This window comes from Coccomyxa subellipsoidea (genome assembly GCF_000258705.1).
Source record: "Coccomyxa subellipsoidea C-169, whole genome shotgun sequence".
Classification (NCBI taxonomy): Eukaryota; Viridiplantae; Chlorophyta; class Trebouxiophyceae; family Coccomyxaceae; genus Coccomyxa; species Coccomyxa subellipsoidea.
Genome location: NW_005178035.1, coordinates 1753327 through 1777459, shown reverse-complemented (window position 1 = coordinate 1777459; position 24133 = coordinate 1753327). Strand labels below are relative to the sequence as shown.

The following is a 24133-nucleotide window of genomic DNA, read 5'->3' as shown; positions in this document are numbered from 1 at the left end:
ACTCTGGTGGAGAGAAAGAGTCATCATCTGTCGTTCGGCAAAGTGCTCTGACAGAGAACCGGGATAGGATGCTCGGCAGAAGTTTACACTTTTTCTGCACAGTTAGATTGACAGGACAGACAACACCTGAGCACGAATGTGACGGAAGGATGGGTGGGATCGATCAGCACCTTCCGGTCTTGCAAGCTCGTGTCTTCACAATTTATAAGACCTGTAGAAAGCTTTTTTACCACAACATGTTAATTAAAAATTTTGGGGTGGAGATTGAGGGTGGAGTTCAAGGAGTTGGGAAGGTCGCACCTGCTAGCAGCACGCCTCACGTGGTGTTCACATGAGTTTCTTGTCAATCGTTTAGATCTGAGGTCTTCCGAATAGTGTCAATAGATTTCATTGGAAGGTGTATGAGCACTGCGAATTGTGTTGTTTTCTTGCTGTCGAGCTCTAGCGTATGCCGTGTTTTCTCATTGTCATGGGTCAGCCAGCATGGTTGTATGGGACTCTGAGCTAGATATGGTGAGCCTTCGCTCTCGACATGATAATGAGATTGATTAGATTGGATGGCGGCGCGACGAGGGCACGTCTATTGCGAGCAGGAAATCTGCAGATCAAGCTGCAGATCGCACGGGTACGAGGTCCCAGCTTTCCTTCGTCATTTGTGCAGTGTGTATGCCAAGCAGCAATGATGTGCCCTTAAGAATTCGGTGCCAGGAAGTGTGATCCATCCTTCAATGCACCGCAGCGGCATAGGCCCTTCAGCACTGTCTGCCAGGCTGCTCCATCAGTCATCATCACTGGCGGAGGTGCAGCCGGGCTGACAGCAGCATACTTTGCAGCCCTGCAAGGAGCAGAGGTGAGGACATCACAGAGCAAGAGCCACCTGAGCACCATCAATGGCTAGCTCAGAGCACTGTGGAATGCTTCAGTCCTGCTGCTCCTATGGCAATCATTGCAAAGTTTCTCAGGGTCTTGACACCACACCTTTCTGCTCGAGTGGACAATGCAAAGCTCCGGTCCCTTGATGCCAGCTGTTGGCTGCTGTGCCAGGTCACCGTGCTTGAGCGAACCCGGGAGGCTGGCAAGAAGATCCTCATCTCTGGCGGAGCCCGATGGTGAGCCAGCCCCTGTCATGCTTGCCATTGCAGCACTGCATCACTCTTCCTACCTTTTACTTGGCATGCTCCTGTCTTACATCTTCAGCACCTCGCATGCTTGATCTCATCTCAGATCTCCCTGATAAAACTATCCACGATAAGTCTACTGCCCTGCCTCGGGACAATGTAAGTTTTCAGTATTCCCTTGTTGATCCCCATGGCGCCTGCTGTGCAGCAATGTGCTGCCCATGGAGGTGGACGTGCAGAGGGACTTTGTCACGGAGTCCAGCCCCTCAGCCCTGCGCGCCATCTTCGCCTCCTGGTCCCTGGAAGACTGCAAGCACTGGTGCTTTTCCCCATAATGGTCACCTGAAAAGTTCCATTAGCCGCTAAATGCCATCTTTTTGGCAAGTTAATGCCCCTGCACAGGCTTGATGTCCATATCCCATTTCTTCCCTCGTGCACACATAGGCAAGTGCGGGTCCTGTATATATAACAGGCTTGTACTTGTCACAAAGCAAAGCATGCCAGCAGAGCAGAAGAGTTGAGCTGCATCTGAAATTTGTGAAACAGGCTGGAGGATAACATAGGGCTGGCGCTGGCGACAGAGCAGGAGAACATGAAATACTTTCCGGCCTCAAACTCTTCGAGGGAGGTCCGGGACCGGCTGGTTGCGGCCTGCACCAGCCGAGGAGTGCGCATCCTGTGCAAGGCCAGCGTGGAAGGCCTGAGCAGGCAACCTGGTAAACAACGTTTCTAGCGATCCTGCCTGCATGCGGTACCATATGTCCAGTCACCAGGGCCCAGGGCCATCATGTATGCCACGGTTGCCAGCGTGGAATAGACAAAGAATTTTATATGGGCTGCACTCTCAGTGCACAGCCTACCACCCTCTTGCAAGGCTCAAAATTTGCTATAAATTGAAGGCATAAGGGCAGTTGTCGTGGGGGGATTGCATGGATTGCATGGCCCAGCTGTTGTCATTGCGTTGGTGTGTTCTCCTGCGATGAACGCTCCTGTGACTGGTATTGATGCAATCTGATTTCTCAAACTTTGCGATGGGAACAATTTGCGCAGGAGTGCGTAGATGTGTGGGCTGATGGCGCAGGTGGCGGCTGGCGCTGCTCGCTCGCGGACGGCTCACACCACGACGCCGACAGCATCGTAAGGTTCACCGCTCTCTGCCACTGCACATTCTGTTAATGACACCTCAACAATGTCACTTTATCTGTTTGGACCATGGTCTCAATACCATGGTCTCTGCTGAATGCTGCAAAGCTCTTGGCCTCCATGAGGCAGGGCAATCTTGCTTGCAGTAAAGGGGTGGCATGGATTTGCTGTTAGCAGATCCTTCTTGATCTTCTTATGGGCAGGTCTACGTCGCCCCTCTATTGCATGCAATTCGGCACACGTAATGAGAAATGTATATGGTGAAAGAGTGAACCTGAGACACCAAGTGCCGCTGCCTCTTAGGACAGTGAACATCGTCAAGAATAAGGAAACTTTCCACAATTGCATGCTTGTTCGTAAAGAGCGGATCTTTGCAGGTGGTGGCGACGGGCGGGCTGAGCTTTCCAAAGATGGGCACAGACGGCACGGGGCACCGCATAGTCGGGGCGCTCGGCCACTCGCTGAAGCCTGTCTACCCAGCGTTGACTCCGCTCAAGGGGCGCCATCCCGCCGGCAGCCAGCTGGCAGGTGCCTGCACCACACCACGACTGACTCACCCCCGCCGTTCACATGCCCTCTTGTTCTTTTCCATGCAAGTGCACAGCTTGCAGCCCTAAGAGCAGAGGCTCATGGAGGTAGTTATGTCTCTATAAAAAATGGCAAGCACTCCAGCTCCACATTTCTTGTAATGTCAGATGTTTCTGGGTCCTTGACAGTAAAATCAATAACACCGTCATCTTCACTGTTACTATATTTCTGCTCTGAAAAAGAGAGCTGCAAATTTATTCATGACCTACTGTAATGCAGGCCTGTCGCTGTACGATGTGGATCTGCAGTGCTCGGCGGCCGCCGCGGCCGCCAAGGGGAAGAAGAAGGGGCAGCGAGCGCAGCGCAGCGCATTCCTGTTCACGCACCGCGGCTACAGCGGACCCAGCGTCCTCGACCTCTCACACTCCGTCACCCGGGCGCTTGAACGCGGCACGCCACTGCCAAGTGAGGCATTTTACACTCTTAGCTCGTGTGTGGATCATGATTGTGTCAAGTCGTTGACCTTTTGAGCTGGGTCCTACACATTGCAATAAGCTGTTGTTGCTGGCAAATTGCTGTGTCAGAATTTGTACAATAGTACTTTCTCGCATGCCCTTTTTGGTCAGTCTTGCATGCCCTATATAAACGAACGAGAGCAGCGTCTGTCATCGCCGCGTCAAAAGGTCCACAGGACTCCAAGGCCGAACCATGTAACGATAAGTTGGTTCCCTGCTCTGTGATAGGGGTTGACGATTTAATCCTCCCCCTTTTTGGTGGAGGCTGTCTTCTCTGGTCGCCTTATATGGGGCATGCGAATGAATTAGTCAGTACTGCTCATTCAAGTCATCAGAAAGGACTGTGCAAAATGTAATGTCATTGCCGCACCCAAGCAGCCTTTCTGCACCCATGCCATTTTGGACTTTTGTGCATGTCCACAAGCGTATTTGGCTTTGCAAGGGATCCTTCCGGAGGTCTCCTGGAATCCCAGCCTTGGCCCATTACAGAGTGCAAGCTGGTTTCATCTCACATACAAGATTAGGCGTATTCTCATATCTGACAACACAGCTGCATGTGCCGCAGGGCTGAGCGCGAATTGGCTGGGCGACAGCCGCGCTGACTGGGACGCCCGCCTGGCGGCCGGGCCGGGCTCCTCCAGCGTTCCCTCCCTCCTGCGCAAACATGGCGTGCCGCAGCGGCTCGCCGAGGCTTTATGCGCCGAGGCCGGCGTCTCGGACCGGCGAGTCGCAGAGCTGCGCAAAACAGAGCGCGCTGCTCTGCTGGAGAGTTTGACCGAATACCCGTTGGACTATGACGGACATGAGGGGTATGCCAAGGTGAGCGGGTGCGGCTGGAGAGATCTTCTTAGACAACCACAGATCTCTTTAGAGAGCCCATTGCAGGGCCATATTTTATCTTGTCAAGGCACAGAAAAGTGTACAGTGACATGCAGCTGTGCGACATGTGGGTTCAAGGATTGCTTGGCGGGGCAGGCTGAGTGTTCTTGGCAGGATCTTCTCAAGATTTGCACATGGGTCTGCATGTGCATGTGGATGTGCAAATGTTGACAGGCTTCCTGCAGGGCGTTGGTGACTTTGCTATCCTGCTGTTCAGTGTCGTGGCTAAGCTTGTGCAGAAACTTTAGAAGCCGCCGGCATTATGCTTGCGCATTCACATCAGTACATGTCACAGGCAAACTCGTAGAATTACACCCCATGGCTGCATCTCTATCATGGACCTGTTCTTGAGCATGGTGGTGTGGGGGCTTGCAGGCAGAAGTTACAGGAGGGGGCATCCCCTTGTCAGAGGTGGACTGCAGCACGATGGAGAGCCGCGTGCTGCCGGGGGTGCATCTCTGCGGAGAGATCCTGGACGTCTTTGGGCGTATCGGGGGCTTCAATTTCTACTGGGCATGGCTGACTGGACGCCTGGCTGGCATGCATGCAGTGCGCAGCGTGGACCAATAACGCTGCATGCATGCATGCCTGCGCCGGTATTCTGGCTTTCGTTGAGACATTCTCATGCACTTTTCAGTCTGCCGGAATCTAGGGGCGCTGTAGGATTTGTGAACAGCTACTGGGAAATTCAATGGGATTTGCAGCAGTTCTGAAACTTGCCATACGCTATTGTCGGCTATCAGTCTGATAGTATGAGCTTTTGGTGTACACTAGTCACTGTCACATCCGCATGCGCAATTGCATGTGTTGCATGCGGATTTTACTTGCGACGCCAGCACTGTACAGTCATGTCATGTAAAGTGCTTTCAGCGTAGTTAACTCGTGGACTCGCCATTTTTTACTGAACGTTTACTACCATATCCTATGCGTATGCAGCACAAGGGTTCGAATCTCCTGGTGTTGGATTCCCAATGGTGGTATTGGGACTCCCATATTCTCTCTCTCCACCCTGGGGACTCCAATTGGGGAGCCAGCACCATGCCAATGGGAAGATGCTTTAATTTGGCGGGATATTAGTCACAGATGCACACAATTGTATTCAAACGTGGCTGTCTCCATTTGCAGTCGCAGAGCATGCGTAAGAGATATCTGAATCGCAAGCACAAGATGTCAAGACCGACTTCACAAGGCCTGAGACGAGTCTAAGATGTTAATCAGCAAATAGCGACACCCCTTCTCATAGTGTGACCCGATGCAGCCCGACACTGTCGGACACAGCCGTGAAGCAGCAGCTGTGGTCTCTGCTCTCTTTTTTCTCTTTGCCATTCTTACCGTGACTAATCTCCTGTTGTCAAAGTTTAAGCTATTCGCCATCCTCGCCTTCGGTTCCGTACGTAAGTCGCCTGCCTCCTCTGCCGTGTGATGTTTGATTCCTGATTACAATATCTTTAGAGATACTTACAGGACTGTGCTTCCTGGATACTAAGAAACGGATTAGGCTATATGATTTGTGTTTAAGCTGAATTTTCATTCCTTTGCAGTGCGAGGAATTGCGTACGCATGTTCGGCTGCCTACCTTGTGCACCCAAGGCGTGAGCTCTACATTATCTTCCAGACTCTGGAAAGTGTGGGCTATGGCGCCAGCATAGTTGTACTGTTTCTTGCCCTGGCCATGTGGTGAGCACTACTATTATTGAGGCATCGAGCGCTTCAGTTGGTTTTTATGCTTGCCCCATCTGCAGCTTTTGCTCATTCCTTGCTGAATGTTCGTGACCCCATCCGCTCTCCATCTAATTCATTTGCATGCAAAAGGCTTAAGTGCTGCTCATGTTGATGCAGGCTGAAGGTTCAAAAAGAGCAACGACCACCACACCCAAGGGTTATAGCATGGCTTTGCCACATCCTTCCAGCACTCACTGGGGTCTTAGCCCTCGTCGTAGCACCCATAGCCTTCACCAAGACGTATCAAATTGATGACCAATCAGCAAACCAGCTGGGGAAACGCCTTTCGCTAGCCACATTCTGGGTGCGCATCCAGATGGAGCTGTGTCAACTGCAGCATATATGGTGTCGTGCGATCAGTCTGTAGGCAGCTGCAGTTTGCTATCCCGTGACCTAATCCCATTCCAGCAAAGTGTGGAAGCCGGCTGCATTTGCGGTGATTGAATGAGGGGTGCACGTGGTGCAACAGGGTCGAGCAGGCATCTTGGCGATATTCGCATGCATGAACATCGTGCTGTCTGTATTCGCATGCAAGAGCTACAGGGCCGATAAGAAGGTGCAGGATGCTGAGAACGCAGTCAACTTCCTTGCGGTGAAAAGCCCCAAGGGCGCCCGCAAGTGGATACATCATGACACCAGGCTCCTGGTGAGGACATCTTGAACAGCTCCATTACCTCTTCGCGAGGCGATGCGGCCTGTATCGATCTGGGTTGACTGTGTGATTCAGTGGCAGCTACCGTACTTGACATCTGTATGTGATCATTTATATTTTTTTAGTTCTCTGTGGTATGTGCAGGTGAACATAGTGCTCCTCAGCACATTGCTGCAGTGCATTCCCTGCGCGATTCAGGTCGCAAGCCTGTACTACATGTGGTTGAAGAGAGACGTTTACTACATGCCGTTGGTCATTCTTCCCCAATTCTTGGAGGCCCTTTTCCTTAACATCCCGGGCCTCTTGCCGCGGCTTGCACAGCCTTATGATGGGCAGAATGTTCTTAGCTGCCGCGGCGGAACGCATGGATCATCCTCATCAGATGATGAGCCTTAGCCAACGCTCAAGCTTTAGCACAAGCAAAACGGTAGTCTATATGTAGATTAGGATCAGGAGCCTCCGTTGGTGAGGTGTATTTCATCTGTATTCTTTTGTTGGGGCCATACGGCCACAGCAGGACATCGGGAATTTTATGTTGGGTTAATTTTCTGAAGCACTTGTTACTGTACTGTCGATAGAAGTGCGCATGAACGGGGCGATACTGTGCAGGCATAGCCCGCAAAACTACGAACGTTTTGGGTTAGTTGTAGAGCCTTGATATTCATTCACATATTTAGTGTCTGAAGTATTGCTGGAAGTACCACTGGCTTCGATGCATATAAGGCTTCGATGCAAATATTTATGACAGGAAATCTCTATGGGGAGTCTGTTCACGGGAAATGGGTTTTAGAGGGTGCAAAACAGATGGCATGTATTAAGCGGAGTCTGAACGAGTCTTAAGCTTATGCATTAGCTTATGCATGACCCATTCCTGCTCCTGCAACAGTGAGGGTGCTGAATGGTGCCAATGCCCCGTATCCATCTGGCGCTTTGTCTGCGGTCCCTCGCTCTTGCACCCACAGATACTCATCAGCAGAGGGCTGCAGCCTCCCCCATATGGGGCAGCATGCATGGGCCGATTATTGGTCGTAATAAAAGTCAACCCTAGGGATTCCCTTTACAGAATTTTGGCAATCATGCCCCATTACATTGGAATTCTTTGGAAGATCACGCAGAATCACTCGATCAGATTTGGTTCAGTAGACTACAACGTACTACTAAGAAAATGAGGCTGGCCACTCATCAACACATGCTACCCCTGTCACTCGCAGGCAAACTCTCTCTCTCTCTCTCTCTCACACACACACACACACATTCTCAAATACACATCCCTCTCTGAGTTGGCCGGTTTGCAGCCACCGGCAAAGGACCCTCAGCAGCCAACAGCTGCACGACAATATTCCGGTACATTATTGGCCAAATTCTCGCTACCTGATGAGCATGACGAAGCCCAAGGCGCCATTGAAAATTGAGCCTCAGGCATCGGTGTAGGGCTGCAGACCGCCCCAGGAAGGGCCAACATTCAGTTTGACGCGCAGAGGCACTGATAACGGTGCAGCATTCTCCATGCACTGCCTGATCAACGCTGCTGCCGCCGGCAACGCGCCCTCCTCTATCTCAAACAGCAGCTCGTCGTGGATCTGCGCATGCACACAACACTGCTGACATTAAAGGCTCTGTGAGTAACAGGCCAAAGCATGCACATCGCCATAGTCAACAGAAGGCGACAATCATAGCAAAAATACCTTCCAGACATTGTGCTACCCTACTTGGTAAGGTCCCACAGCACCCAGAGGATCATCTCCGCCAATTTAGGCATTGGCGGTGTGCTGAGAACATCAGCAAGAGGACGAAAAATCACAGGTAAATAGCTGGGGCAAGATGAGTAAGATCATCGGAACAATCTTGCCTGCAGGACGAGTCGGCAGGCCTTGGGTGCGTCAGGGAATGCGGAGGGAACTCCATCGTGCAGCGTCACCATGGCAGCCTTGCACAGATCAGCAGCGGAGCCCTGCATCATCACAAAGGTTACTGTCACCATTAGGAAGTAATACATGCTGTTCCTGACAAATGAGGCTAGGTGGTTCGGCAGATGAGCTGCATGTAAAGGCTGCGATTATCCCTACCCCTTGTTGGACTCGACAAAACCAAGCAAGACCCAACAGTCAACCGTGGGCGCCTTTTCAGTCCTACTCCACGATCAGGAAGTGGAAAGCCAGAGGCCATACGGCATACTTGCAGGTCTGCAGCTGTGTGCGGGAAGCTTGCACAGCATTCCAACCTGTCACGGCCACCCCTGATGTCGTTGCCATCAAAGCACGTATATGCAAGCATGCGTATTACATCGTACTACAATGCAATCAGACATTAAATTTACTCTACATACCATGCATTGGAGGTGTTTACTAACCTGCACGGTGCTGTTTATGGCCTGCCGCTCGGCGCGCCCCCGGCGACCGCGGTCGGAGTGGCCGATGTCCGGCAGGTAGCGGCGGCGGCCGGCAAGCGTGGTTATGAACTTGCGCGCCCGGCACTCCTCCACCACCCGCTTCAGCCACGCGTCCTGTGTTGCGCACATATCACTGTACTATAGTTCTGTGGGTGTAGGAGCTTGCAGATGTGGCTGTGCATTGTTGCGGGGTTTATAGTTGAGACTTCCTGGATGTGCAACAATTGTCAGATTTCACAGAGGCGAACTTGTGCAGATAGCTGTTGCGCGAGGTTGCAAGCTTGCAGCATTGGCTTGCTCTGCATCACTTCTCAGGAGGTAAATGGTTCCCTGTGCTTCCACTCAAGAGATCTGCTCCCTCCTAAGAAACGTCATAATGTATGTATAGCTACATAGCAGGGTAGTGCACCGTCACAGAATAACCACAGCGAAATTGAGAGCATGACAGCCATGTGTGGCAGGCAGCAAGTTAGTTGCCGAAGGGAGCCCCCACCAGCACGGGGATGCTGGCGCGGAAGTCGGCTGATTTCTGCGCGGCCTCCTGGGGCGTGACCTCCATGCGCGCTGCCAGCCGGTCTTTGCCCAGACCGTAAAGCAGCCCGTACGCCATCGCCTTCGCGTGATCCCTCTGCTGCACGCTCACCTGCACCCGCAGACATGTGGCTTCATTGCACAAGTTTTCCAAATTTTCAAGTCTTAAGGATTAGGTAAGACAAGCAACAACTGGACAACAAGTACAGCACAATGAGTATGGCAGCAGAAAAATTTAGTGTGCAGGATGTGCCCATTGATGATGGCAACCAGAGGCCTATCTGCTGCACCGTTATGTGCAACCATAGCTATGCGCGTCAGCCGTCAGAAAGCACCACATATCCAACAGCGTGCACGATCAAGCCTAGGGATCATAGAGCAGGCGCCGATCAGACCGCTGCAGATCTGCGAGAGCCTGAAGTGCATGTATCCAGACCGCTGTCATGGTGCCAGCATGCTCAAAAGTCACAGGCACCGGTGCTCAAATGAGGATGCTCACCCGGGTTGGATGCTCAAAGCAGCAAGGCAGCGGAATGGCAAGCAGCTAAAATACGACAATGAAGAGGCACAGAATGTGCGGTCGCGCACCAAGTGTGGAGGGATCCGCAGCCACTGGGCGGCCCAGTGTTTGAAGGGGTCCTGGGCGGGATCGGAGAGAGTGGCTATCAGGCGCGTGTCGCCGCTCATGTGCGCCATCAGCCGCAGCTCCATCTGCGCATAGTCCGCCGACAGCAGCACTCGCCCAGCCGGCGCCACAAACGCCTCCCTGTGCATTTCAATTCCTCCCTCAGCAGCCAGAATACTGTGCCCACATCCCTGTGGATAGCTCTTGGATCTGATGAGCACATTAGCACCCTCTGGAACTCCACAATGCCCTCGGCATCTGTTCAACAAAAAGAGTGTAGCTTGGAAACCTTGTAAGCGAATGAACACTTGTACGAATGTATGTGAATACGAGGGCCTCTTCAAGAATCCTGATGCCCAAGAGCGGGCAAAAAACTTTGACCTTTGCCATCCATGTTAAAGAGCAGAAAGAGCTCTTGCTACATGGCTCATGCCGATTCAGACTCGCAGAAGATATGTATCCAGAGACACACAGCGGAAGACATGCTCGCGCCTGATGTTGGCGGAGTGGTCGCGGCGGGACGCGGCGCGGCCGTCGGCGGCCGGCAGCTGCGTGGCGCTTTGGGTGGCCTCAACGGAGAATGCGCGCGGCCGAGGCACATTCTGCAGATTTGGCTCCTCCATCGCCAACCGACCTGTCGCGCACGAGGTCTGGCAGAAGCTGCCGCGGATGCGCACCAGCGCCCCGTTCTGCGGATTCGAATTCAATTTTCCATTTCATCTCATTTCAGATATTCAAAGTATCTTAGATGCACTGTATCCCAAGGCACCAGCTGAAAGCTAGATGGTGTCCTTTTTCTTGCCATTTATGCAGGGATGCAAAGACATGTCTGGTATGACAAGTGCCTCTCTCAGACCAGCTGACAGCGCAGTGCTGCATGCATAAGTACAGAACAACGCTCTTGGGGTCACAGTGCTGCATGACAAGGTTCAAATATGGTCCCACTGCGGTGGCGTGCAGAAGGCTGCATGCATGCAGTCAGCGGCACACGCCAGGGAAGCACAAGCTTGGGAGATCTATCAGGGAGGGAACCCGCACGACGCCTGGGCTGCCGAGGGAGGCGCGGCGGGCGCGGTGCGCGAAGGTGTTGACGAAGTCGGCGAGGACCTTGGCTAGCGTGCGCCGCTCCTGCAGCAGCCGCGCCACTGGGTGCGCAGTCGCAAGCTCTTCCAACACCTGCAGTTGGGTAGTGTTTTCAAAAGGCGCCTCATCCTGCCCATCAGCCCCTCCCGCTGCCTTACATAGATACCTCGCTGACAGGTCCCATACTTAATTCAGTGACCTGCAACCTTTTCAGGCGCTGTTCCTCAGCACAGAACATCCTCCTGCACCATTGCTGCTGTGGTTGCAACTTGATGACCAGGAACGGGCTGATAGGCAAGAAGTGATTGGTGTGGCACAGAGAGGCTGAAGTGCACTGCAGGCGCAGCCTGTGCCTGTACAATGTGCTTCCTCTGCCGTAAGGCATGCATAAGAGGAATTGACATGTTATAAAAGATGTCCCTGTCCTCCCAAACTGTGCTATGCTGCCTCCAAAATCACCCCACTCGTGCTCGTGCTCGTGACCAAGTTTTGCATGCCTCTTCCCGTCATTTACACAGTGCCTAGGTCTAAACTAGAGTTGCTATGTCCATAGTGGTCCATTTTTATCGGACCGTGCAGTCTCTCTCCAGACAGCTAGCAAGGGGCGCGCCTCCTGGTCGGTGGAGGGGTGTTTCCGGCCGGGCTTCATGGCGCAGGCCGGCACCGGCAGGCGCAGCCGCTCGAACAGCACCTCGCGCACTTCCTTGGGCGACGCCACGTCGAATGCGCCGCCGGCCGCGCGCTCCATCAGCGCGTCTAGCTCCGCCACCCTCCGCTCCAGCGGCCTCTGCGCATGTGCGCGCATGTGCCGTCAGACTGCGTGCATGTGCCTTCAGAGTGCGTGCATGTGCCGTCAGCGCCGCTGACAGCAGCTGCTATGGCTTTAACGGGTCAAGGGTGTCCTGCGTTGCATAGATTACATTGCACAGAGTGTGGAAAACACAATACAATACACTTGCCTATCCATGCTGTCTGGAATGCTGATATCCCATTATGCTGTGAGTATATCTGAGTTCACGAAGGAAATGGCACCTTTTAGATAGAAACTGGATCTGAACTAGGCCACCTCCTTTAGGCCACCTCCTTAAGAATCTGCGAGAGCCCAAAGAGCAACACTTGGGTAGGGAAGACACCTTGTGCTTGGCGAAGATGGTTGGGTCGACTGCCACGCCCACGGCCTCCATGTGGGCCAGCAGCGGCACAAGTGGCATTTCCACCTCCCTCAACGGCCTCAGCAAGCCCTCCGCCTGCACACAATAAAATAGTATTCTGGTGAGCCCTGAAATACCCTGTTCATTACCCTTCGCAATTGTTATATCTGCGCTGCCACCAACTGCACAAGGACCAGCTACACTCCTGGGTATCAGAAAACTTGACCAGATTATGATATGCAAAATGCGTGACAGGGAAGGTACGGACAAGGGGACACCTCTCCTGCACTCAGGTTCCTCCTGTGCTGGAAGGCACGAGTGACAATCACAAAATGACATTACAAGGTGACAAAGAGGAGAATGGGCAACCTAAACGGGCACTCCGAAGCGCTCTGGAAATTGGGGGATAGAAAACAGGGCATGCCTTCATGACGACGTGCAGGTGGTTGTACAGGCGCAGAATGCCGGCGGCGCGCTTGCAGGCGTCCTTGCGACGCTGGGAGAATGTGGAGCTGCGCGCGAGAGCGTTGATGGCCTCCGTGGGCGCCTGCTGCATGCACGCCTTCAGCAGGCCTTCCACTCCCGTAGGCTCTCCCCGCTGCAAGGACCACCACAGAAACATGTCATGTCCTCCTCTTACTACGTGCTTGCTGTATTGGGGGTTTGCTCTTCAAAGTGACACTGACTTGGCGTCGCTAGCGATTCGTCCTTCTCGCTTGACAGCCTTGGGCAGCAATCATGTGCAACTCAGGTGGCGGTATGACGCAATCATGGTGCTCCAAAATAATGGTGCACAAACCTGAAGCAAAGAACATGTCATTGCAGGCCATTAACTGCCTTCTGCACATGGCAGACCTAAACCTCCTCATGACATCCAAATTCCAAGACCCCCAGTGAGAAATATGCATGTTCCCTTCCTAAAGCGGCCGATGCAAAGTTGAGTTTTGCATGCATTTTGATGACGTGAGCGCGCCCTGAAGCCAGCGGTGTTGGGGTTGTCGGAGACGGCGGCGCAGTCGGGCATGGCGAGCCATGCGGCAATGCAGACGTCCACGAGGCGTCCGCTCAGCGCCACCGGCCGCAGCGCCGCGCCGCCGCAGCCGCGGGTCGGCCGCAGCAGTGCCGCCAGCTGCGGCTTGAGCTCGTGCGTCAGCTTCTGGGCAGCCTGCGATTCCAACATGCGCGCTACCACCTCCCACGCTTCTGCATGCGAGAAGAAACAATGCTCAGGGGAAGATGGGCATATTAATGCTCCGCCCGCAAGGCCTTCTACCCTGATGCTCACAATACCTTGAGCAAGAGAATATTCCAAGGCATCTCATGACTTTTGTGTGTGTAACAACTGCTGAGAAGAGAAGAACCATTAAGCAAGGGACAGCCTGACTGTTTCAATGAGTGTGCAGACAATGCGGAAATCTTTGTTGGGGAGAGAGTGTGTACCAGGGGTTGCAGGCAGGTAGAAGCAGGAGTGCTCGTTCCAGGCAACGGCCACGCCAGAAATTTCGGCGCTAGTGGCGTCGCCGCCGTCGAGCTCCTCCATGCCGAATGTGTCGTGGATCGGCGTCGCCTGCTCGGCCGCGCCTGTGGCACAGACACACACAGCTGAGCTGATTTATGCTTCTGGCGCGCTTCTTGCCGGTATGTGCCTGCTGTTCCTAGGCAATCAGTAAGCTGCCAATGCCTCAACAGTCATGGTAGGGAGGTGTGACAGTCTAGGTCTCTGCAGTGAGAATTTGCTGTCATGGCCTCACTGACGCACAGGTCTCATGCAGGAGATCTGGGAAGGTGCATGCAAAAAATGGGGAAATGGAAACACATGTCTACTGGGCGTCTCATGAATGCCTGAAGCCGTTTGCTTGCCTGGCAGCGGCGGCAGAAGGAGGTCATTTGCGGCCAGAGATGCAGCGGTCTGCTGCGGCGGCCGGTAGTCGAGAGTGAATGCCCAGCGCTGCTGGGCCCTCCACAGCTGATGCACCCGCTCCAGCGTCTCACTGTCCTCCACTGCAACTAAGCCCTGTGCACCAGTGTTCACTGCTGACCCCAATAGAATGACTTGCAACACCGCAATCGCCGAAATGGTATTCTTGCAGGCCATGCCTTGCATGGGCAGACCACCACTGCTGCGTTTTGTATGTGCACAGGGCAGGGTATGTGTGATGATCCCTTGCATGCATGCCTGTCTTCCAAACATACATCCTCGGCAGAGACGAACCTATGCGTCCATAAATGTGCTTGAAGAACCTCCCTCTGTTGAGGGACATTCTGCGTGGGGGACAATGCTGCATGGCAGAATGCAATCCTTACTTTGCGCAGTACATGGTGAAATCACCTGGAAGCTTTGGGGTGTGGCAGGAATCTTTGTGGCGCTACCCGGCGCGGTCGAAGAGCCTCCGACGGTGCTTGGCAGGCTGAGTGGGGTGCCTGTGACGCCCGCAGCCTCCAGCCCCAGAATCACCGCATTCGCCTTCTCCTTTGCCTCCGCCTGCTCAGATTCAGGATACAGTCAGCAGTGTCCTTTGTTCTACGTTGTTATTATACAATAGGACCTTGCGAGAAGTTGAACAAGCGTAGGAGACTGCCAGTGCCGCAGAGGGCCGGCACACAGTAAGCGGAGCTGGCAACGTGGATGCATGTGTAGGTGGGAGGTCTGAAGCAAATGCAAGGCAAAAGAAGCACTGCAAGCTGGCTGCCTTGTCATGAGGTAAATTCGCATGCAGGGCAGCAACAAGTGGAGGCATCAGGCTATTAATCTGCCTTCTGGTCAAAGAAATGTAATGTGTGCTGGCATATCATGACACGGCAAGAGAGGGGTTGGGCGCACAATGAGGTTGCGCTTCTGCTGCTTGAGGATCTCGATCGCGCCGCGCCGGATCTTGGCCGCCTGCGTCTTGAAGCGCCGCAGCTTCCGCTGGTCCGCCTTTGCCCCGCTCTGGCCTGCACAGCCCCGACCTTGCCCATTCAGCCCCTGAATATCTGCATGTTGTTGCCTCCGGTAGAAGGCCGTTCGACAGTATATGCTGAGCAGGGAAGGCATGCCCTAGTAAGGCGCGCTTGGCCTGATCTCATCCTGCAGGCCTGGTAGGTAGCCTGAACCAACCTCCGTCTGTCAACCATACACGACGTGCAATCACACGTGAGCATAGTTCGATTAGAGGATTCTTTGAGTGCCGGGGTCTGTCCCAACCTCGTGCATGCGTCGTCACCTGCAATCTATTCAGCAACCACAGCATTATTACAGCTAGCATAAATCTGGGGGGAAGCGCCTCGGGACAGGATGGCGACGAGCGTGTCGGTATTGGGCAGGCGGGCAATGGTCTCGGCGTTGCGCAGGCCGCCGTTGAACAGCAGGCGCGCCGAGGCCGGCCCCACGTGGGGGATCTCTGTGAGTGCCACTATCTCCTGCTTCACGCCCGCCAGCGCGCGAGACTGCAATCAAATAGCCCAACAAATTAGTTGATGATAACAGTACATTAGAACCACAGAGGGCTCCCTGAGCGCGATTGACGGTTGTGCAATCAGCGAGACTGCGGCCGACACCCACATGCACTTTCTATTGCCACAAAGCAAAAGCTCCCAACAGCGTGCTTTATTGATCTGAGTGACACTGGTTCGACCACCTGCAAATGGCAGGCAGCGGCAGAGGAATGAAAAAGATGCCGGTGCGACATGCCATTATGCCTGTACACAGGCGAATTTACAGGGCGATCAGGACTGGATAGCGGACCAAAAACAGGTGCCGCCAGCCCGGCATAGAGACTGCCCAGTCACAGGCTGTCCGGGGGACCCAGCTCAAGGCCCACAGCTCAGCTGAGAGGCACATGGCCAGAAATCTGCCTTTTCCAGGTTCTGCCCCCTGCTCAAAGTGTCCAGGGACATTTTTTATGAACTTTGGCTAAGTCCAGACATGATGCAGCAGACAATTGGCGGGGCTCCTGCCTGGAATGCGGCGATAAGCATTTCGAGGTTGCGCCAGCCCATGCGCTCGCAGAATGCGGCCATCATGCCCGCGTGCTTGCCCGCCTGCTCCTGCAGCTGCTGCGTCACGAAACGTTTCACACCGTAGCGCTCAAAGATCACCCGCGGCTCCACCTGCTCCCGCAGATACACTTTATGTAAATGGCAATATCAAAGTTTAGACACTTGTGATATGCTGTGGTCTATGCACCTAACCACCCAGCTAGAAACGAATTTTTCAATAATTCTCAAATTCAAGCTGTGCAATGTTGTAAGGTTGCAGCAGACATAGAATAGCCTTGTGACTTCAAGAGCGGTGGGACCGAAAGACTATAATGCACGCCACTATCGGTGCCAGTTTTAGACTGACAAGGAATCTACTAGAACAAGAAGCAAGCTCTTGGGCACCTCGTCTACGACATCGGAGAGCACGAGGGCGGTGAAGAAGCGGCGGCAGACGCGTGCGGTGTGGCTGTGCTTGTCGGGGATCTTGGCGCGCGCCGACAGGTGACAGCCCTCACGCGTCAGCCATCCCATGTTCACACCCACCAGCTCCCGCACCTTCGCCTGCACCCCCTGCGCAACGCATAAACCACCCTTATCTTTCAATTTCAAATCCCCCCGGACCCTACCTCCTCACAGACCTCTGAGATGGGCACCAGATCACATGACATGCAAAGCAGGAGGAATTCTTGGCTTGGTTGCCGGCAATTCCTGCGTCCCGCGCCATACACCCCTGCTTTGAACTTCTGGATCCTTCGGCACCCTTTCTTCGGGCTCCTCAGTCTCCCGATCTTGCTTGATTCCACACTACAACTAATCTTCTGCCAACAACAGATACTGTCTGGTCACAGCTGCAGAATGCTACAATCACAGATAATTCACGGCATGCATGGCTGCGAACAGAGGTGCTTGTCTTCCACCTTCCAAAGCACTTACAACGCAAGATTGCATGCATGCAAGTGTCAGCAATTTTTAGGCTTTACACCAGAGAGGCACCTGCACGGAGCGGATGACGTTGCAGCAAGTTTCCCAGTTTCGGCAGACGTCCTCAGAGCGGGGGGTGATGAGGTAGCACAGGTGCAAGTCACTGTCCAGGCACAGGCCCTCCCTTGCCTTGTCCAGATCCTGACCACACAAATTTGTCGGCAGTTTGACAACCACCAGCACATTTGAGGCACTGATTTACTGCAGCTGCGCATGCTGAAATGGTCACTAAAGTACAGGGAAAGTTTTTGCAGATCATTGTTGGGTTGTATAGACTCCCCAAGATAGCTTCCTCAGAGCAGAGCCGCAGTTCCTCAGAGCAAGGCCGGTCTGCAGATGCCTAATTGCAAGTGCCATCCCGGGCAAACCACATTGCCCCTGGTGCAGCCACCTATGCCTACCATTTGTAAGGGGTACTTGAAAGGCACATAGGTGATAGACATAACACTGCTAATGTTAAATCCCCTGTGCCAAAGCATGGGATACTGACTCCTTACCCTGTAGATATGGTCTTTAGTAACCCCTGTGCCAGGTCTTTCAAGGGGTGCCAAACAGTGACAAGCACACACCTGCTTGTAGTCCAGGGCGTTTTGGATGTCAAGGCCAGAGGCAACAACGGCGCTGCCCAGCAGGGTTGGGCCCCACAGGCCGGCCTTTTGCTCCCAGGTGATCAGCCGCTGCTGCTGCAGCGAGCGAAGCGCGTCCGTCGCCGCCTTTGTCACCACCTCCTGCACACACGCGCACATGCGCCATGTCAGCATGCATGCGCGCACGTGCGCCACACCAGTATGTGCGAAAATGTGCCATGTCAGCATTAGGGGTGACTAAGCTGTTGATCAGCTGGTTGACAAGCCCAGCAGCACCTCTTCACATACAATGCAAGAACGTATGTGTCATGTTGCTACAGTTGTAACAACGTCCACAGATGCGCTGCAATGGCATGTGAGACGATTATGAGGCCTGTGCAGCATGTTGCTGCCCTGCAAGCGATGATTTTTGCCTCACAGCTGAGCCAGTCTCCACACGCTCAATGGAAACCAATCGTGCAGAAGCTGATGACGTTCAAAAATGGGCAGAAACATGAAGAGACACATCTGTGCCAAGGCAAGGCAAGGCCAGGGCAAGGTGTCAAGGTCCACAATGCCAGAGAGAAATGCGCTGCAGATGGCAGACCTGGAAGTCCTTGGTGGCGGCGAGGAGGGTGCACTGCACATAGCGCTTGACGTCGTGCTTGGTGGCAACTGCCTTGCTGGCAACCACCTCCAGCACTGCTCGGTCCATTCCCTTGCGCCCCTCAATCAGACAGCTGTCCACCATGTCATGCCCGTCCTATTTGCACAACACACAAATCCTCTTCAGATCAACAGGAATCACGCTAGAGCATGCGTGGTGTCGTGCAACGGCTCAGCATGGCACATGCTGCAGGAGCCCGGCAGAGCATGCTCGCCTCGCTCCTGCTGTGTCTGACTTACTCGAAGAACAAGTTATCACTCCCAACGAGACATTGAAGCCGATGCATTGCTCTGAGGTGGATCCTTCAGCATGCTGTGACAGAGTTTTCTGGCAGAGGAGCTCGTGCCCGCTTTACCTTATGGCAGGTGCTTTATGCATGCACTAGCCCCGACAGTGCCACTGCCTCATTCACTCTGCAACCTTGGCACGACGAGAGGCACAGAAAAGATATCGCATGCTGAGGATTTAGGTAATTAGCAAGCGGAGTCAGGGAAGGATAGTGTATGCACCTGGATGAGCTTGGCGATCTCATCGGCCTGGCGCGGGTTCCTGGGATTGGCGCAGAGAATCGCCTCTCCGGTGTCATCAAGCCCGGCTCGGCCGGCCCGGCCGGCCATCTGGCGAATCTGGGACCGCGTCAGCCACTGGCTCTCCAGCCCAATGTACCACTCCCTGGGACAAGCACAGGGGTCATGACCAAGGTCCTCTGCTATCAGCCAAGCTGCACATGCCCTTCTCGATGTACCACTTCTGGTCAAGGACAATCCTGGGGTCATAACCTAGGTTTCTCTGCTTTCAGCCGAGCTGCACATGCCCTTTCTGACGGCTCTGAACTCGGTGAGGGTGGTGCCGGCCATCTGCATGCCGCTGCAACACACAGTTCTGAGACCAAGGGAACCAGGTAAAAGCTCTGCATGCATGCGGGTGTTGATCAAATGTCCGAAACTTCAAGCAATTCATTTAAGGTACAATTCTGGAAAGGCGGGCAGGCATGATGCAAGTGACTAAACGTGGGAAATGATAAGGTTGTGGACGCCACTTATAGCCATAATTTGCATGATCTTCGTGAATGGGATGCAGGTGTGGAAAAGTGGCGCGCACTTGATAATGACGCGCGCGGCCGGCAGGTTGACACCGGCAGCGAGCGTGCTGGTGGCGGTTAGCACCCGCAGTGCGCCGCTGCGGAAGGCCTTTTCAACAATCGCTCTCTCCTCGTGCGACAAATCTGCGCCAACACACCAGCACACGCTCTCAACTGTAGGCACCATGGCTTTAAAAGCTAATTTGTACAGATGGTCAGGTGTCTGTTCTCAGGTCAGCGAAAAGTGGCCCAGCAGCTTACTTCTGTCATTTGTCAAGCATGAAACTCATCCTGTTGAAAGGATGCATATGCGGTATTCTGTCTCAAAATACAGCAGAAGCAGCTGCAATTGGTGCAGAGTTGAAGCAGATGACCAACCTGCATGGTGGAAGGCCACACCAAACTGGAAGGTGTATGCCAGGTCAGCGTTCTTGTCGGACAGGCCCAGGAGCTCTGCGTGGAAGTCGGCGCGACAGGTGTCGCCCAGCTCCTCACCGCCCAAAAAGCGCTCCTCTATGGAGCCCAGCATCTCTGCTATGTGCCTCGCCACGTCGCTGCATTTCTGCAGTGGGGTAAGGACGCACACGGTCACAGAGACTGCACTTGTGGCTACCAGGCACCTGCTTCATGCTTGGCTGGATGCAAGTAGCTTGCCACTGAGAGCCAATCAAAGCAGAGCATGCACCGACACTCTGGATGAAAACAGTTGAGTTCCTTCATGCTCGCGGCTTTTCAGCGAGCAATTTGCTCTCTCTCGGCTGCTCTAGATGCTATCGTGCTCACCTAAACCTGTGAGAGCTCCCATGAGCACCGTGCAGCATGCATGTGATTGGTATGTCTGGCAACGGATGCGAGAGAAGTGCTGGATCTACCAGCAGGAAGCAACGTGCACGTGATTGTCACGATTGGTAAAGGGCTGCAGAATGGTGAATAGAGGCAAAGGTCACCTTCTTGGAGGCGCAGAAAATGAGCACGGATTTGCCGGCGTCAACCGTCTCACGTGCCAGCAGCGCCACGTGGTCCTCCCGGTCCCAGTGGGGGTCCGCCGCCAGCTTGCGCACCGGGTCCCCCCGCTCATCCCTAATCTGGCACCCCACCTGCAGGAGCATGCATGCACCCCTGCTCTCACCACATGTGACATAGCACGGGCACAAATCCTTGTGAGCTTTACTTGAGGTTTTGCCTCGGTCAAATTACCTCACAATGAGGATGCAAGAACGCATGTGCCGCATGTCCCCAACCAAGGGCCCTTCATGTTCGACATATCCATGCCTCCGGGTGCTGCCATTTTCTTGCAAGCATGCTGCCAACCCGTATGTGCCCCACTAACATGCCCAAGACCATCTGACAGGGGACATTAGATCGTGTACAATCCGGTGGTATGAGACCACATAAGTGTATATTATGGTGCCGATGGGAGGCTGCCAGACCTTGACAAACTTGCGCAGAGGTACGGGGCGGAATGAGGTCTCATAGAGCTCGGCGTCCAGCCAGGAGGCAAAGGCGGCAGCGTTGGACATGGTGGCTGACATGCCGATGATCTGTAGCCCCTCTCCTGCCACCTCGTCCACGCCAGCTGTCGAGTAACGCAGCTTCGTCAGCAGCAGCTCCAGCAGATAGCCCCTCTGCTCGTCCCCCACCTGACCAAAGCGTGACACCGACCTTGTGAGAATTTACACATGCAAGGACAATGGCACGAGCCATAGCTTGTGCCAGGTACCTTGCCAGACATAACATGAAAGACTGTCATCCTACAGCAGCGAGGCTTCGGGTCATGCTTATCAATTGCCACATCCGTTTCACGATCAGCGTTGGATGACACGACGGCAGACTTTGCGGCTTTAGGGAGCGTTCATGCCCCTACGTCACAGGAGTATTTCACAGCTCCCTTCTACTTGCACCAAGGCTGATGCGCTCATGTGAGACCATCTGGGGGGTTCCCTGCTTGATGCTACCATGCCCCAAGTCCCCATTTGGTCTGCTCAGGCTTGCTCTGATTCCAATGGGTGATTGACGTCCTTATTGGTATCTCCTGCAGCTGCGAGCGCACCATGTGCAGCTCATCAATGACGAGGCAGGAGAGGATGCCCATCTTCTCCTCCTCCAGCAGCCGGTTGACCAGGATGTTGGCCTTCTCGATCGTGCACACCACCACGCCCGTCGTCTCCGGGTTTATCCCCGCCGCGCCGCTCTTGTTCGAGTACATCCCCCTCACCTCCCTGCGCACGTAATTATGCTAACGTGTCAATTACCAACGCAATAATGGTGCCAACCTATCACACACACCTCCCCATCCCCTGGCAGCATGTGAACAAACCTCTGTCCACACTGCATGACATCACTTACATGATGCCACCAGTGGTGATGTAATTTACACCACCAGAAGGGTATGATATGGCACGCTGTAGCACCGACCATGAACCCTTTCAATACTTGGGCGCTATATGTGATGAAGGGCGAAGACTCTCAATGTGCAACATTGCCCAACAACAGGTAGAAGAACGCAGCGGCACATGGCAGAGGGTGGGTTCAGCTAATTCGCCAGGTTTGCATGCCACTGAAGGGAACCCACTTGTCAAGGGGCTTGAGCAGGCGCTCGAGGTGGGCCTCCTTCTCGGCGCAGAGGCTGACGAAGGGCAGCACGAGCAGCGCCACCTTGTCGGCCGTGCGCGGCTCGCACAGTCGCCGCAGCATGAGCACCTCTGCCACCGCGCTCTTGCCGGCCGACGTCGGCGCGCTGAACACCAGGCTGCGCCCCTTCAGCACCCCCGGCTGATTCAGCGCCTCCGCCTGCAGGGAGAATTCGAATGTGATTTTGATTTGCAGATCCTCAGAAAACTTGGTCAGGAGAGTGCATTTTCGAAGCTGAGCTATAGCTTATGGCCAGGTGACGTCAGGCATGAAATGCTGTCTTCAAGGAGCTCATTCTCAGAGCTCAGCTGTAGGACATGGCTACTTGAGGTCAGGACATGAAGCTAAAACGATGCACAGCAACCACAAGCTGACACCGGACCATGCACAACAGCTGCGGGCAAGATAATTTTTCTGCATAGCATGCAAAGCATGGCAGGCGTGGCTCACAACACTTGCATTTGTAGGCGCTTCCACAGACCCACTGCCATGTGGCCTTTCAGACAACTCAGCGTCTTGATGAGCAGACACAAATGATGCAAAATGTGGTGGCGGCAGCTGCCATGCACTGGAGAAGAAAGGGAAGAGATTGCGGACCTGCCAGGGATAGAGGTCGCGGGTGAAGCCGGCGTCCCTCATGCCCTGAACCACCTTGGCCGGCAGGTAGTCAGCCAGCTTCCGGCTGGCTTCCCTGGCAGATGCAGTGACCAGGGGCATTCCCCGCTGCGTGCCAGCGGCATGCGTACTCACGCTTAGGCGGTGCCTGCAACACAACCATCAAACTTGATTTTTCAAGCTGCGCATATGCCTGCAATTAACATTCTACACACCGATCATGACACTGTGAGGTCTCCAGCAATGGACAGCAAGGGGAGTGTTGCAGGGCGAAGAGAATTAGGCGGAAGGGGTGCACACCTCTGGCTCGTGCCGGCAGCGGCAAGCCGGCCGCCGAGGGACAGCGGCAACCTGCCAGAGCCGAGAGGAAACGCCTCATCGTCAGAGTCCGACTCCGACCCTGAGCCACCACCCTCCTCCTTCGCCATATCCCCCTTATCCCCATCATTCCATACAAATACTTCTGCAGAGCGCACCCCCGCCAGTGCAGGCTCCTGGGCGATCTCCTGCATAGCCCCAGCCCTTCCCAGGGATGAGCTGGCTGCAGCTGTCTGTTTCGGCAGTGTGGGTTGCTGCACTGTCCCTTGCGCCTGGCCATTGTCATGAGCTGCAAGCTGAGCATGTTCATCTGGCTGGGCCATGTGCCGGCCCTGATCTGCAGCTCTGACGCCACCGTCCTGGTGAGGCGGTAGGCCTCGCTGCGCCAGCTGTGCAGTCTGATCCTGCCTGGCTGCAGCAGGGGCACTGGGTGCAGGCAGTAGGTACATGCTGGCAGGCGCGGGCCTGTCCGGGATCAGTTGCCCCTGATCGAGCAATGGATCTGCTGAGGCTTTTTGCTCCGAGGCAGCCATGCCATACCTGTTTAACTGCCCGCCAGGCTGCCAGGCTGCTCCTGTGTGTGCACCCTGCTCCCTTGGATTGACCAGCAGGAGCTCTGCCGCACTCACTGCTGTGACACTGATGCTGGCCACTGCCTGGACCTCCTCTGGCTGGGGAGGCATCCTGAAGGTGTTGTGTGTAGGTGCATCGCTCACATGCCGGTCAGCTGGCAATGAGCGGGCATTCTCCATTTCCTGCTCGGATGGCTTCAGAGCACCTGCCAGCCCAAGCTCTCTCAAGTGGCTGCCCACCCATCCGCTGTCTCCTGTTGGTCCACAGCTCTCTGAACCGGGGCACTCAGGCATTGCTGGGCCACCTTCCGGCTCTGCTCTGGCGTCTGCCACTGGCAGAATGCTCGCAGGCTGATAGGACTGCTGCACGTGCGTCATGGCACAGGCCGGCTCGCTCATGGGCTGC

General features: G+C 54.4%; 2 protein-coding genes across 2 annotated transcripts; one reads left to right on the top strand and one right to left on the bottom strand.

Moving 5' to 3' along the window:
* Positions 1-483: 483 nt before the first annotated feature.
* On the top strand, positions 484-4753 carry COCSUDRAFT_63643 (HI0933-like protein; the record flags this gene model as incomplete). The annotated part of the gene is made up of 10 exons (XM_005647777.1): positions 484-513; positions 740-850; positions 1045-1109; positions 1327-1437; positions 1665-1834; positions 2200-2255; positions 2639-2789; positions 3069-3254; positions 3870-4123; positions 4559-4753. The coding sequence occupies 10 exons, from the start codon at positions 484-486 to the stop codon at positions 4751-4753; spliced, it is 1329 nt and encodes a 442-aa protein (XP_005647834.1).
* A 3219-nt stretch (positions 4754-7972) lies between these two features.
* COCSUDRAFT_42188 (hypothetical protein) lies at positions 7973-24126 on the bottom strand (the record flags this gene model as incomplete). Its single annotated transcript, XM_005647776.1, has 30 exons — positions 7973-8137; positions 8908-9060; positions 9440-9589; positions 10066-10263; positions 10585-10791; positions 11135-11278; positions 11850-11972; positions 12319-12432; positions 12773-12927; positions 13300-13539; positions 13777-13917; positions 14161-14350; positions 14666-14818; positions 15158-15270; positions 15573-15762; positions 16255-16425; positions 16699-16866; positions 17290-17418; positions 17847-18005; positions 18451-18606; positions 19020-19182; positions 19612-19735; positions 19970-20153; positions 20539-20688; positions 21022-21231; positions 21642-21810; positions 22164-22381; positions 22820-22985; positions 23138-23343; positions 23785-24126. 30 exons carry the CDS (start codon positions 24124-24126, stop codon positions 7973-7975), a joined length of 5151 nt encoding a protein of 1716 aa, XP_005647833.1.
* Between the last annotated feature and the right edge of the window lie 7 nt (positions 24127-24133).